Genomic DNA, 16,009 nt, shown 5'->3' with positions numbered 1-16,009 from the left:
AGCAGACACAGGAACGGGATGATGCTAGGCTTAGGTAGCAGTGATTTCTGATGCCCCTACCATGGACTGCCTGATTGGCACTGATCCACAACAGGATCAGTGATCAGTCCAGTAGTGATTCTCCATCTTTCCCCACCCTTATGAATTGGGGGGGGGGGTTAAAAAGCATTTTCCATTTCACTGGCATTTGGTGGTTGAAGAATATTGTTCCAGGCAACCTTGAGAGTACTGGAAATAATAATAACAATACATTCCATTTTTATACTTTTTATTTTTAAAATATATATATCAAAGCAGTTAACAACACATTAAAGCATCGAATAAAACAATCCAGGATAAACTCTATCTCACAACGTAGGCTTAGAATCCAAAGCCATCCTTGGGAATTCTGCATATTTTATTTTATCTTTTCAAGCAATGCTACTGATGAGTGAATGAGGGAGATGATAGGTGGTCGGTCCAGCTTCCAAGCTATTTTTTTTTACTCTGGTTAAGTACAGTATATTCCTGCATATAAGACTACTTTTTAACCCAGGAAAATCTTTTCAAAAGTCGGGAGTCATCTTATACGCAGAGTCGTTTTATTAATACGGCGAGTATATCCCAAACTCTATATTTTTACTGGAAAAGTTGGGGGTCGTCTTATACGCCCAGTCGTCTTATACGCCGGAATATACGGTATATGTTAACTATAAGCTAACAATTTTTTTTTTAAAAAAAAAACACCTGACACACACACTCCACATTGCCAACTGAGAGGCAAAAGGAATTTGTGGGGAGCCATGGGACTTGCTGGCGACCCATTTTTTCATAGAAATGTAGAGTTGGAAGGTACCCTGAGGGTCATCTAGTCCAACCCCCTGCAATCCAGGGAGCTTGGTGCAGGTCAAACTGGAGGTCAGCCTGTGAGGGGGACCTATTCATCCCCTCTCTTTCTTTGACAGAGTTGAGCAGCCCGTGAAGTGGAGACGTTCTGCCAACAGGGTGCCAGGGTGCTCTAAACCGGTGATATTGAGTTGGTCCCTTGAGAGTCAACACAATACAAGTGTGTCATTATTACCTGTTCAGTTTCCTGCAATTTAGTGGGTGCCCACTCAAGCTCCCTTTGCTGCAACCTTCTCTGTAAACCTTAATGGAAAACCTTAAAGGAAAACCGAAATGAGAAACTTCTACAATTACACAGTTAGATGCTGGCTCAGTCCAGACTCTCCACAAAGGAAAACTGAGACAAGCCTGAGGAGACGAATTGGGACACACATACACACACACACACACACACACACACACACACACACCATGGTTCTCTTCTGAGCCCAAGACGGACTGATCAAAAGGGGGAGGAAAAGACCAGCATTCCCTGCCTTTGGGCACCAGAGGGAACTAAATCCACATGCTAACATGAGAGAATGGCTTCATCTTTGGGTCTCCCCCACTTCCAGATTCACTGTAGCTGTGGGTCCTGTGGGCAAGTGAATGGCATCTGCGGGTGACATCCTCAGGTGCCAACAGTTGCAGCCAGGCCTTTCCGCTTCCTGACCTGGTTGGCAAAGAGGTGGGTGGCCTGCCAAACCCCTGCAGACCATCCCATCACCAACATTATTCTAGGGTGACATTTTCTTACTTCTGTGGGATGGAAAATGTGGAATAAATAGCCTGCATTCAGAACACAAACACACACACACACCTACCTATAATGTGCATTGAAAAAGATCAGGAAAAAGTATCACGTGAGCTATTAGACGGCAATATTTGCTGGCCAGTATCCTTACATAGTACTCTCCTAGCTCCCCAGAGAGTTTGCAGCAACAAACAGACAACACGGTAATGTTAGCAAAACAATGAAAAGGTAAACAACTGTGAAGTGCAAATATTTAAATGTATATGCACCAACAACCTTCACATATACAAAGAGATTAAAAAATGTGTACAAAATCTCATGCTCGGAGTCTTAAGGTCCAGTATAAAGTGCAATAATCAAGTCCGATTGTTTCCAATGGGACTTCACTAAGAACATACCGTATATTTATTGCTGAAATAGGGAGACAAAACAACATATGCTACGATACAGATGCTCCTCCCCCAGCAACCGGAATAACTCCATTTGTATCCCATGTCGAAGAAGAAGAAGAAGAAGAAGAAGAAGAAGAAGAAGAAGAAGAAGAAGAAGAAGAAGAAGAAGAAGAAGAAGAAGAAGAAGAAGAGTTTGGATTTGATATCCCGCTTTATCACTACCGAAGGAGTCTCAAAGCGGCTAACATTCTCCTTTCCCTCCCTCCCCCACAACAAACACTCTGTGAGGTGAGTGGGGCTGAGAGACTTCAGAGAAGTGTGACTAGCCCAAGGTCACCCAGCAGCTGCATGTGGAGGAGCGGATACGCGAACCCGGTTCCCCAGATTACGAGTCTACCGCTCTTACCCACTACACCACCCTGTCTCCCCCCTCGACCTGTCCTTTCGGCCCCCCTTGCAGCCCCCGGGGACCCCCTCTTGCTGGTACAGGGCTCTCTGCCCTGGACCCCCCCCCACCTCCGACCCCGGCAGCCCCTTCCAGAGGGACAGCCCACCACCACCAGAGCTGCCCAGGGGGTCCCCAAGAGAGTCAGGCGGGACTCCACCCTCCCTGCCCGGCCCTGGAAGGCTCCCCGCTCCTCCGCCCAGACTCCCCTTCCCAGCCCCGGAGCCCCAGGCAGACAGACGGGCTCCTCCTCCCTCCCGGACACGGGTTCCCCTTTCCCACGCACACGCGCCCAGTCCCGGCTTCTGGGAGGGGGATCCCTGCCAGCCGCCCCTCCTCTCGGCCCAGGGGCCCCAGCACCCTCCCCAGCCCCCCCCGGGGCCCCACCCATTCCGGGGCCAGGCGGGCCCAAGTCCGGCCTCTTCCACACGGAGGGAGCAGGTCGCCAAGGGTTAAGTGGCGCTGAACTGGCTTCCTAGAGGGGACCGGAAATAAACGCGGAGCCGCTCCTCCCCTCTGACGTCATTTCCTGCAAGAGGGTCTGCTCGGCCAGAGCTGCCTGTTCCTCTCGCCTGCCGGGATCTGGTGGGTCTCCTCTCTGCTCCGCTATGGGAAGGCGGGAGAGGGGGCTGCGGTGAAGCCTGTGGACCTCCCTCCCCCGGGAGGCAGGAAGGGGGGGCCAAGCCGGGCCGGGCGGAAGAGAGGGGGAAGGGGGCCCTGGCCAGGTCCAGCTGCCCTTTGGGGGGCGAAGAGATGCTGGCGGGTCAGGGATGGAGCCCAGAGGGATCTCCAGCCATTGGCCCCTCGCAAGAGATGTACCTTTTTATGCAAGTCAGGGTTGAACTGAAATACTTAGGCCCAGAAATGAACTGGCAACCAATGCAGGTATTTTTTAAAAAAGAATTACATGTATTCCAAAGCATTTTTGTGGGTCTTCAATGAGGAGGGGTAGATGCCACCTGTCGGGCTTCAGGGAATCCGATCCCTCCAAAGTGGCCAACCGAGAAGTAGATAACAAGAGGAGTTGCTACCGAGTCCTTTATTCAATATTTACAGAGAGAGATTGTGAAAAGCGCCTCTCCATTGCAGTAATGGTGTTATTCTGAGCAAAGTCCCACCCCATGCAACCGCTGCATTTGGGGCCAGTTTCCGAGCCGTCTTCCAGGGCAAACATCCCATCGGATCCAGAGCAGGAAATCCCATGGCCACATCCTCTCTATGCCAAGGGACGGTGGCTGGAGCTAGACCTGGGCCCTCCTGGTCACCAAGGCCACCCAAACAGATATGGCTGGGTTGGGGTGAAGCTCTGGAACTATGAAGTGGGGTTGGGAGGGACCCCCACTATTGCCTTCGGTAAAAATTACACTTGATACAAATGACTCACTTGTCATTTACAGTTATTGCTTCTTCCTTCTCCTCAGTCCTTTTTTGCAGTTTTGCAGACAGCTTGGAGTCTGAGCTGTGGTGCAATCCAGTGCTGTTCCTAGCAAGACTCATCCACGCTTCCTCAGGGAACATTCCTCTTCTCTTGGCTGCGTATTAGTCTTATAATAGAAGAATGTGTTTGTAGGATTTGTTGCACCTCGCATTAGGACCCACTGAACTTGGCAGAGGACCAAGGGGCTCCTTCCGATCTCTTGGAGACTTCCCAGGAGCACAGATGGATGAGCAAGACTCAGCTGGCCCTGAAGCAGGAAGAGGCCATGCCCTGGAAACTCAGAGCAGTGGGAGAAACTCCATGCAGAAGATTCTGAGTGAGGAGGACACCCTCTACTCAGCTGTGCAGAGCCAGCTGTTCAGGCAGTTCTGCTACCAGGAGGCCAAAGGACCCCGAGAGGTTTGCAGTCAACTCTACCACTTTGTCCATCAATGGCTGAGGCCAGAAAGGCACACGAAAGCTGAGATGCTGGACCTGCTGATCTTGGAGCAGTTCCTGGCTGTCCTTCCTCCAGAGATGGAGAGCTGGGTGAGGGAATGTAGAGTGGAGACCAGTTCCCAGGCAGTGGCCCTGGCCGAAGGATTCCTCCTGAGTCAGGCAGAGGAGAGAAAGCAGGCAGAGCAGCAGGTGAGAGAGACTTTCCTCTGGATACTGCAAAGGGGCTCTAAACAGGAGAGAGAGTATTCCCAAATTATTTACTAATGCCCCATCCTTTTTGGAAATCATCTAGGAACAGATTATTATTATTATTATAATTAATCACAACTATGTGGTTGGTTGCCTTCCAGCACATATAAAAGCATAATAAGACATCAGATGTCTTTTAGAAGTTACGCAGTTCTTTATCTAATTATCATCTCATGGGAGAGCCTTCCAAAGGGTGGGTGCCACTGTTGAGAAAGCCCTCTGCCTGCGTCCCTGTAACTTTGCTTATTGCAATGAGGGAATCGGCAGAAGACCCTCAGAGCTGGACCTCAGTTCATGGAGACGCTCCTTTGGGTATACTGGGCCTTTGAGGCCGTTTAGGGCTTTAAAGTTCAGCACCAACAATTTGAATTGTGCTGGGAAACATTCAGGGAGCCAGTGAAGATCCTTGAGGACCAATGTTATATGGTCCTGGCAGCCGATCCCAGACACCAGTCTAGCAGAAGCAGGAAACAGCTTTCACCTCTGTCCCCTGAAAGCGCTTGCCTCTGCCATTCCTTTTCTAATCCTTCTCCCCATTCTCTGTTTTGAATCCTTGTTGCTCTTTCAGGGGAAGGATCTTGATTCTTCTGAGGAAGAGAAGACTCTGTTGGACACCAGAGTGAGGCCTCTGGGTAAGGAGGAAGGAGTATTTTCTGCGTTTTGTCACATTCACTTGGTTTTGAAACTAATCTGTGAGTTCTTTACATCTTTTCGGTGAAGACACCTGGAGCCCAGAGCTCAAAGGAGGGGAGATGTATTTTTGCACAACTAATATATGAAATGGGTACAAATGTCCAAATGTAATCAGCAGGGCAGACTTTTACGATAATAATTTTTATTACGGTAGTTTACAATTACAGTCCAATAATAGCCTCATGATAACAATGTCAAATTACAATACAATTACTAATACCAATCTTTAAGATACCAAATTATATAATTTAGGTGGCCCCTCGCATGCTAAAACTGATGGTTTCATGATTTTCTTCATTTCTGCATTCCAAAATCTTTTTAAGTTCAATTCCATTCTAGTCAAGATAACAATCCTTTTTACAACAACTGCAGTATTCATGATGCCCAATCATATTGACACATCAAATAATATATAAAACTAAAACTGAGGCACTCCAGCTATATCCTTATTCTTCCTGTGTGTGACAAATTTTCTGTTCATGATGTTTCTTCCTGTCCTTGTAAAATGTTCTGTCTATCTTTTCCTGGTTGTTGCTGTTCTCCATCATTCCTTGGGCGGTGCTAATATCCCATTGTGGTTTCAGAAATTCTCCATCCTTCTGTCCCGTGCTTCGTTGTTTTGCAACTTTAACAGCAGCTGCAAAAATCACACTGTCCCAATAAATAACCTGTTTGGGCAATTTTTTTCTCAGCCTGGGAAGGAGGTGATCTGTCAAACTGCAAATGACTCAGTAAGGAACCTTATCAGTTCCTTCACAACTCCGTAAGTAATTAAGGATGGGGAAGAGTTAGCTCTAATTTTCCATTGTAAACTTTTTGCAAAATAGAGCTTCCCTCCCTTTTCCCTTTTCTTACACACACAGTTCCATTTGATGTTATATTCCTTATCTGCAGTCCAGTTTCATCTCTGCTCACCTATACATATATATATATATTGAACCAATATTCAAGGGAGGGTTGCCAAATCATAAATGAAGAGAAGAAAACTTTATATAAAGCCGTAGGCTCCCCTCTCACGGTCTTTTGCACCAAATGAAGTCTTTTTTTCAAATTCAAACCTTAAATACCTTGCAGCTGGTTCCATTCCACAGTTTAGGATCTCATCTCTTCCAGCAACGGCTGTACATTAGTCCAAATTAAGCTCTAATGGACAGGAGAACCTCTGCGGCGAAGGAGGGTTTGGGGCAGGTGAAGGGCTTTTGCACTCAGCACCTCCCTGCCTCCTGCAATCCATGTCGGAGCGAGAGCCAAGTACCCAGACGATCTGGGAGTGAAGCCTGTTTCCCCCGTCCCTGGGGGGAACTTGCAAGGAGAATTACTCACAATCATCTTTGTTTTTTGCCAACGATCCCTGTACCTCCATTAAGGCAGAGCGGAACTGGAAGCTAGCAGGGGAGACTTCGACGAAGCCCCATCCGTACTTAGAGATGCACTGTTTTACCTCTGAGAGAAGCAGGCGCTTACGGTTTCCCACTTACCTTTTGTCTCTTCCAGGTGACATAATGATGCCACCAAGACCTGCTCCTTCATCTTTTCATGGTGGTGGAGGGGAGGCAGCGGCTGTGGACCCAGATCAGGTAGGGGGAAGGAGCCTTGTGGGGAATGACTGCTTGGATGCAGAATGGTGGGAGGAGCCAGAGAAGAGGGAACCAACTGGGAGGAGGAGGTGTCTGAAGCTGGAGAGGGAACAGGGCTCAGTGACCTGAGGGAGTCTGTGGCAGAGAGCAGGCCAGATTCAGTGGCAGAAGCTGCAGCAGGAGAGTGAGATGAGGAAGGCAGAGAGGGGTCTGGCCGCTGTAGAAAACAAGAGAGCCAAGTGCAATGGATCACGTGAATGTTCTCTAAGAGGATAGCCTTTTTCGTTTTCTGTTAGGGTCCGGTGTGCTTTGAAGATGTAGCTTTGCATTTCACTGATGAGGAGTGGGCGTTGCTGGATCCTGACCAGAGAGCTCTGCACCAGGAGGTCATGGAGGAGAATCGTGGGATGTTGGACTCTCTCGGTAAGGCTCCCTTTTGGATCATCTTATCTGTTTTGTAATTCAAGAAATCTCTCTAGGTGAGGAACACCTGATATTTTGATGGAGCTCAACAGCGCCACCCACAGCACCAGGAATGCTAACACTCCCACAGCAAACCTGGATGGATGGCTATTGATTGTTTCCCCTGTGAATATTCTTCCCCCAGTTCTACCTTTTAACACCATCAGGCTGTTTGAACTGCCTAGGCCTGCTTAAATGTAGGCTTCAGAGTGATTTGGGGTGTTGAAGTAGCTTCAGTCAAATTTCCTGCTTTTGTTCTTGCTTCTGTCTGTCTTTGGTTGACCAAAGAGTCACTTCACATTGGAGATAGCACAGATTCCACAACTGGACCAAAGAAACTGCATCCCAAAAAAGAGCCAGGCTTTTTGAATCTCAGGCAGTGAACCCTGTAGTAACAATAATGATTTTATTATTTTTACCCTGCCCATCTGACTGGGTTGCCCCAGCCACTCTAGGCAGCTTCCAACAAATATAAAAGCATAATAAAACATCAAACATTAAAACTTCCCGATATAGAGGTACCTTCAGACGTCCTCTAAAAGTTGCATAGTTATCTCCTTGACATCTGATGGGTGGGTTCCACAGGGTGGGTGCCCCTACGAGAAGGACCCCTGTCTCGTCCCCTGTAACTTCTCACAGTAATGTAACATTTAAGTAAGGAAACTTGAATAATAATAATGCTCAAATGACAAAATTGGTTTAAGGTGATGCACATCATAATTCTTTAGCCACTAAAGAAAGTTAACTTTGGCAGCTGCTAGACACATTTCTTCAATATGCAAAAGGTGTTTTTCAGCGCACAGAAGTTAATGTTTGCCATTTTTATTCCCCTTTTCTTACATCGCTTACCACAAGGCCATGTGATTAAGATTACACCCATCCAGTGTCTTTGTTCCCAAATATTTTACTGGCTCTTAAATTTGTTTAGATTTATTACTGCCTATTGAACAACTTAGCATATTTTTGGATAGGGAACTTTCCTTCATTGGCCACCATTTAAATAATAATAAAGCACACTTTATTTATGAAGATAGTACAGATCCATATTTAAGATTGAACAAAATGATGTTACCAAGTTAAGCTGTACAGTTATCTTTTAAAAACTTAAGAGAGAGAAAACATCCAATATTCAACTTATGTATATAAAACTAGACATTCTTACAGAACAAAAGGAACATTATAACATCTGAATCCCTTCAGTTCTTTCCCTGTCACAAGCATTAATTAGCATTGCTCCATAATTTGGGGCTGCACCTCTTCCCGAGGCTCTAATCCGTTTGCATCTTAGTTTCAGGTAGTGATGAATTGGAAGTGAAGAACAAGAGAGACCACAAGGAAATCCACGCAGTGCAGGAGCCATATCAGGATTCAGACTGTGGAGAGAGCTTTAGTCAGAGCTCCCATTCCTCTTACCATCAAAGAAATTGCCTTGAGAAGAAACCCTATCAGTGCTTGGTGTGTGGAAAGAGTTTCCCCTGGAAACAAACTTTAGTTTCCCATCAAAGAGTTCATACTGGGGAGAAACCCTATCAGTGCTTGGAGTGTGGAAAGAGCTTCACCTGGAAACAGACTTTAGCTTCCCATCAAAGAGTTCATACAGGGGAGAAACTCTATCAGTGCTTGGAATGTGGAAAGAGCTTCACTCGAAAGGATAGTTTCACTTCCCATCGAATAACTCATACAGGGGAGAAACCCTATCACTGCTTGGAATGTGGAAAGAGCTTCAGTCGAAAGGACAGTTTCACTTCCCATCAAATAATTCATACTGGGGAGAAACCCTATCAATGCTTGGAGTGTGGAAAGAGCTTCAGTCAAAAGGGCAGTTTTACTGCCCATCAAAGAATTCATACAGGGGAGAAACCCTATCAGTGCTTGGAATGTGAAAAGAGCTTCCGTCAAAAGGGCAGTTTCACTGCTCATCAAAGAATTCATACAGGGGAGAAACCCTTTCAGTGTGTGGAATGTGGAAAGAGCTTCACCAGGAAAGTAAGTTTCACTTCCCATCAAAGAATTCATACAGGAGAGAAACCATATCAGTGCCAAGAGTGTGGAAAGAGCTTCAGTCACAGCTCCCATCTCGCTTCCCATCGAAGAATTCATACAGGGGAGAAACCCTATCGATGCTTGGAATGTGGAAAGAGCTTCAGTCGAAAGGACAGTTTCACTTCCCATCAAAGAATTCATACAGGGGAGAAACCTTATCAGTGTTTGGAGTGTGGAAAGGGCTTCATTGAGAGCTCCAGTCTCACTGCTCATCAAAGAATTCATACAGGGGGAAAACCCTATCAGTGCTTGGAGTGTGGAAAGAGCTTCACCTGGAGACAGAGTTTTGCTTCCCATCGAAGAATTCATACAGGGGGAAAACCCTATCAGTGTTTGGAGTGTGGAAAGAGCTTTGCCTGGAGACAGAGTTTTGCTCTCCATCAAAGAATTCATATAGGGGGGAAACCCTATCAATGCTTAGAATGTGGAAAGAACTTCAGAAGGAACTCCCATCTCACTGCCCATCAAAGAATTCATACAGGGGAGAAACCCTATCAGTGCTTGGAATGTGAAAAGAGCTTCAGTCGAAAGGACAGTTTCACTTCCCATCAAAAAATCCATGCAGGGGAGAAACCCTATCAGTGCTAGGAATGTGGAAACAGCTTCAGTCAAAAAGGAAACCTCACTTTCATCAAAAAATACATACAGGGGAGGAATCATGTCAGTGCCAATGGTGTGATTGGAGGGATTTATGAAAGTCTGGTCTCATTTTTAAAGCTCTTTTAAAAACAATTGTAGCTCTTAAAAGGATTGAAAGCTGGCTGAAAAAACAAAAATCAGGACAGGTTTGGACAAGTTCATTTCTCTTTGAAGGAAAATATTCCTTCTACTCTGAGACACTTAAAGAGGATTGGATTCCTGCAAGACAACTATTCTTCTCTGGACATCTAAATTGCTAGGTCCTCTTGGACATATTGTTTCTTTTCTTCTTTTTTATGGTTCCTCTCTTAAAGTAATTATTTGGTTATTTCGAATCTTAATTTGAGAATTTGGATTTTATGTTAAACAGCTTATGTGTGTTGGGTATCAGGCTAGAAGGAAGATGGAGGGGTGGAGAAATACAGGAAACAGGAACTCTTGGGAAAGAGTTATTCTGTGGCCTTGACAAACTGATAAAGTGCTGCTGGAAAAGGGAGAGTGAGATTTAGACTATGGCAGTTTCAAAGACAGTTAACACCAGGCTTGTGTTAAATTTGGAGAAACTTTTAGCCCGAATTGATAGAAATACTGAAATGGTGACAAATTTGACCACTAAAGTAGAGACACTGACAAAGAAAGCAGAAGCACTAGATCAGGCATCCCCAAATTCAGCCCTCCAGCTGTTTTAGGACTACAATTCCCATCATCCCTGACTACTGGTCCTGTTAGTTAGGGATGATGGGAGTTGTAGTCCCAAAACAGCTGGAGGGCCGAGTTTGGGGATGCCTGCACGAGATGTCTCCATGAAAGGAAGGGAGAAGAAATCTGAAAAGCTGGGAAAGGAGACAAAAAAATGGAAATCAGAACAGGAGACGCTTAGGATTGATGTGGATGGTTTGGGTGGAAGGCATTTGATGGTTTGAGCAGAGTGGCTGGATGTTGAAGAGGAATTCATGGAGGCGCCACCCTCTTCACAGCCGGGGGTTGTGGCTTTTTGGTAGAAAACCAATGTGAATCGATCCCCCCCAGTGCCACTCCTGGGCTGGTTTTTCTGTCTTCATAGGCTTCTCTGCCTATGCCCCCGACCCGCCCAGGAGAATCTAATGCATCTTTGGTTGGGAGTGTCCAGCAAGGAGATGGGAGATCATAGAATCATAGAGTTTGGAAGAGACGACAAGGGCTATCCAGTCCAACCCCCTGCCAAGCAGGAAACACCATCAAAGCATTCTTGACATGTGCCTGTCAAGCCTCTGCTTAAAGACCTCCAAAGAAGGAGACTCCACCACACTCCTTGGTAGCAAATTCCACTGCTGAACATCTCTTACTGTCAGGAAGTTCTTCCTAATGTTTAGGTGGAATCTTCTTTCTTGTGGTTTGAATCCATTGCGCCGTGTCCGCTTCTCTGGAGCAGCAGAAAACAACCTTTCTCCCTCCTCTATATGACATCCTTTTATATATTTGAACATGGCTATCATATCACCCCTTAACCTTCTCTTCTCCAGGCTAAACATGCCCAGCTCCCTAAGCCGTTCCTCATAAGGCATCGTTTCCAGGCCTTTGACCATTTTGGTTGCCGTCTTCTGGACACGTTCCAGCTTGTCAGTATCCTTCTTGAACTGTGGTGCCCAGAACTGGACACAGTACTGCAGGTGAGGTCTGACCAGAACAGAATACAGTGGTACTATTACTTCCCTTGATCTAGATGCTATACTCCTATTGATGCAGCCCAGAATTGCATTGGCTTTTTTAGCTGCTGCATCACACTGTTGACTCATGTCAAGTTTGTGGTCTACCGAGACTCCTAGATCCTTTTCACATGTACTGCTCTCAAGCCAGGTATCTCCCATCCTGTATTTGTGCCTTTCATTTTTTTTGCCCAAGTGTAGTACTTTACATTTCTCCCTGTTAAAATTCATCTTGTTTGCTTTGGCCCAGTTGTCTAATCTGTTAAGGTCATTTTGAAGTGTGATCCTGTCCTCTGGGGTATTAGCCACCCCTCCCAATTTGGTGCCATCTGCAAACTTGATCAGGATGCCCTCAAGCCCATCATCCAAGTCATTGATAAAGATGTTGAATAAGACTGGGCCCAAGACAGAACCCTGTGGTACCCCACTAGTCACTATTCTCCAGGATGAGGAGGAGCCATTGATGAGCACCCTTTGGGTTCAGTCAGCCAGCCTGTTACAAATCCACTGAATGGTAGCATTGTCTAGCCTGCATTTTACCAGCTTCTCTACAAGAATAGTTGTCAGTAGATGGTTGCCAGTCAAAGGGTAGTTTAAGACGCAGGTAAAAAGAGCTCCTTGTGAAAGTGAGGGCAGTTTCAGGGGAAATTTCCAGCCCTGGCATTGGGAGCCAGAAGAGGAATACTGGAAGAGGAAGAGGACACTCCAGGCTCATCTAGTCCAACCCCTGCAATTCAGGAACCCCGGTACTTAGTCCCACCAGCTCCCTTGAACTGGGCAACTCAGATGCCTAAAGCAGCGCCCCGTTGGAGAGAAGCCTTTGGTAGCCTCTGGAGCTGGCCAGACCTTTTGGACGGCTGTTTCCATCCCCCCTGCCTTCTGCTTGCAGGCCCGGTTGGGAGTTGTAGTCCAAAGCAGATTGAGGGGTCCTGGTCCTGGAAGGCCTGCTGAAGCCATTGTGCTGTGCCCCTAGCCTGGGAAGGCCTCCTGGGCCAGCCCCCCCACCCCCCAATCTAGGACCTGTGTGTTTCTGTGGCTCTTGTGAGTCCGAGACCCTGGAGTTGAAGGGACCCCAAGGGTCATCTAGCCCCCCCTGCAATGCAGGAATGGCAGCTGCAATGTTCCCTTGTGGTGTCTGGATTCCCTTGGATGTTTCAGGTGGTTTTCAAATTGGAACTAACTTTTGGCACAAAATGGGGGGGGGCCTCTTTTCAGTGCCAGGATCCAGGGTGCTCTCATGACCTGGGAGCCAATCCTTCACCACTCCCAATAAAATGGGTCTTCCCCTCATCTCCTTGCAGGACCCCTTGCCTTCCTCTTTGCTCAGAGTCAGAACCAACTCTCTCTCAAGGGACCCTGGAGCCAAACACTTCCAGAATTTTCTCTTTCTTCTCCCACTCCTCAGCATTGCCTTCATGGGGAGGGGGCGTTGCCAGCAGTCCCCAACTTTACTTGAATTTGGAAGGGGTCTGAGATAGGAACAAGGGCTAAATTGTGACTCGCACCCACCCACCGACCCTCTGCCTTGATTTCAAACAGTCATGAATTTGTCCCAGACCCACAAATGTAAGCTTTCTCCACAGTTCCCCCCCAAGGGAGGCCACTTTCAGGTGTGTCAGTGAGGGAGGGGGTAGAGGGACCACGTTCAGGTGTTTACATGCCAGGAAGGGGCAGGGGGGGGGGCGTCCTCTAGCTTCTCAAGCAAAGGGTGGGAAAGAATACTTTCTTATTGCTCTTGAGATGTTCAGAAATCTCTTGTCCTAATTTTTAACAACAGAGGCCTGCTTTGATGGGCTTGCTTTTTTCCCTTGCCACTAAAAAATCCCAGTTAACTGACACTTTGCCGATTGTTATCTTTAATGACTTATTTTTTAAGTTAAAGATGTTATTTTTGAGACACTGTGCTTACTGCTGCTTTTTTCTATTCTGGTTTTGAATAAAAATTAATCTGTGGTCTTTTCCTGTTGCTTGATATACAATGGATGCATATTTATGTATTTATTTACTCATGGCTTATATGCCCATGGAACATATGATATTTATTGCTGAAATATAGACACAAAACAACATATGCTAAAACAAAAGAAGTGCCAGGGTCAGATCACTTCCTGGTGCAACTAGACTAGTAGAGAGCACCGCGCAGAAGCCCCCCAAAGGTGCGTCAAGCGGGAGTCCCCCCCTCGCATCCCCTTCCCCTCCCCCAGACCCACGATCAGTTCTTCTCCCCTAGAAAAGAGACACCAACCGGGTCCCTTTTGGGGGGGTGAGATTTGAATAGCGTAGAAATCTTTGTTTCTTTTTTTTCCGCCTGAGTTCCTGTGGCCCCCCCTCCCACTGTACGGTATATATTCCACTATATGAACCCTGCCTCCCTCCCTCCACCTGCTCTTTCGGCCCCCCTCGCAGCCCTCGTGGACCCCCTCTTGCTGGGACAGGGCTCTGCCCTGGAGCCCCCCCACCTCCAACCCTCTTCCAGAGGGACAGCCCCCCCAGAGCTACCCAGGGGGACCCCAAGAGAGCCAAGCGGGACTCGCCCCCCCTCCCCCCAGAGAAAGGGTCATGGAAGGATCCCCGCTTCCCAGCCCCGGAGCCCCAGGCAGACAGGCGGGCTCCTCCTCCCGGACACGGGTTCACCTTTCTCACACACACGCGCCCAGTCCCGGCTTCTGGGAGGGGGGTCCTTGCCAGGCACATCTCCTCTCGGCCCAGGGGCCCCAGCACCCTCCCTGGGCCCCACCCGGGGCCCTCACCCATTCCGGGTGTTGTAAGAAATTGAGGTCTTTTATAAAAAAATAAATGTTTATAACTATACAGTACTATATATAAACCGCATGTCTGAAACAGTACAGGAGGACAGTTCTGGGACCATTTGACTCCCAAACTGACCAAATGTTTCTCTGCAAGGAGGGAGGAATGAGCCTGTAAGCCTGTTTCCTGGCTCAGGAACTAAGTAATTATCATTACAAAGGGACTGGCCAGGCTCCCCAGGTGATCCAATCAAGTGAACATTAACAAAAAACAAAGAAAAATAAAAAAAATCCTTCAGTAGCACCTTAAAGACCAACAAAGTTTTTATTTTGGTATGAGCTTTCGTGTGCATACCAAAATAAAAACTCATACCAAAAAAGCTCATACCAAAATAAAAACTTAGTTGGTCTTTAAGGTGCTTCTGAAGGATTATTTTTTTAAAATTTTTTGCTTCGACTCAGACCAACACGGCTACCTACCTGTAACAAAAACAAAGGACTTAGATTTCTGTCCTAGACCGCCCTTTTTCTGTGATGTATGATGTACCGGGGAGGGGGCTGGTCTTCGGCTAAACCCCTTCTGCTTCTGGGGCTTGGTCTTGAGTTTCAGGTGGGCAATTTCAAAATCTATATAGGGGCTGGCACACCTTTGGTTGGGGGTCCTTCTTTTCTCCTGTGTGAGAGAGAGAACACCCTGTTGCAACAGTCAATAGAGATCAAGCTGATTAGCTGCTTTGCTTCTCAATATTCTCTGCTTGGCCTCTGTTATTTTCTCCTACCGATGGAGAACCTTAAAAGGACCCTTGTGTACCCCATAAGGGAGTAAGGGCAGATTTTGTTTATTGCAGGGGCCAGGCGGGGCCAGGGTCGGCCTCTTCCCCACAGAGGGAGCAGCTCTGCGCCTGCGCCACGCCCATGGCTCCACAGGGAGAGAGGGGCAAGAAGGGCGCGTTCGGATCGCCAAGGGTTAAAAGGAACTGAGCTGCCTTCCTAGGGAGGACTAAAGTGAGGATGCTCCACAGAGCAAAAGCTCCCCTTCTTACGTCAGTTCCTGCAACGGCAGGCGGGCTTTTGTCTCTCTGTTCCGTAAGTGCTGCTTCGGGCGTCTTAGGGAGATGGAGGGTAGCAGGGCTGCAGGCGAGGGTCCCCCAAAGAAGACCCCTCTGGCTGCGTGGCTCCTCAGAGAGAAAGAGAAGGGAGCAGGGCCAGGTCCGCTGTGCAAGGGTTCAAAGAATCACCATGATGAGGGACCCCCAAAGTCATCTAACCCAACCCCCTGCCAGGCAAGAATCTTCTGCCCAAGCTGGGGCTCGAACCCAGGACCCTGAGATGAAAGAGACTCATGCTCTACCCAGTGAGCTCTCCTGCCTCATTCGGGGTTAGCTTCTGGGTGTCTGCGATGCACGTGGCTTCTCCTGGAAGCCTCAGAGAGAGAGAATGTGAGCTTGGCTTGCTCCACCTGGCAAGGGTTAAAAGGAACTGAGCTGCATTCCTAAAGGACAGGGAATAAGGGGGGGGTTCCTCCCCCCCGAGAAAAAGCCCCTCCCCCTTCCCTGGTTCCTCCTTGCAAGAGGGGGAGGGGG

The 16,009-nt window shown here is 47.5% G+C and overlaps 1 protein-coding gene across 1 annotated transcript; it reads left to right on the top strand.

Moving 5' to 3' along the window:
- Nucleotides 1-3,055: 3,055 nt before the first annotated feature.
- Nucleotides 3,056-13,795, top strand: LOC118086642 (zinc finger protein 883-like). Its single transcript, XM_035118531.2, has 5 exons — nucleotides 3,056-4,520; nucleotides 5,149-5,212; nucleotides 6,768-6,850; nucleotides 7,147-7,273; nucleotides 8,601-13,795. Exons 1-5 carry the CDS (start codon nucleotides 4,116-4,118, stop codon nucleotides 9,941-9,943), a joined length of 2,022 nt encoding a protein of 673 aa, XP_034974422.2. The 5' UTR covers nucleotides 3,056-4,115; the 3' UTR covers nucleotides 9,944-13,795.
- Nucleotides 13,796-16,009: the final 2,214 nt, after the last annotated feature.

Source organism: Zootoca vivipara, chromosome 6 (assembly GCF_963506605.1).
Source record: "Zootoca vivipara chromosome 6, rZooViv1.1, whole genome shotgun sequence".
Lineage (NCBI taxonomy): Eukaryota > Metazoa > Chordata > Lepidosauria > Squamata > Lacertidae > Zootoca > Zootoca vivipara.
This window is presented reverse-complemented; position numbering and strand designations above follow the sequence as displayed.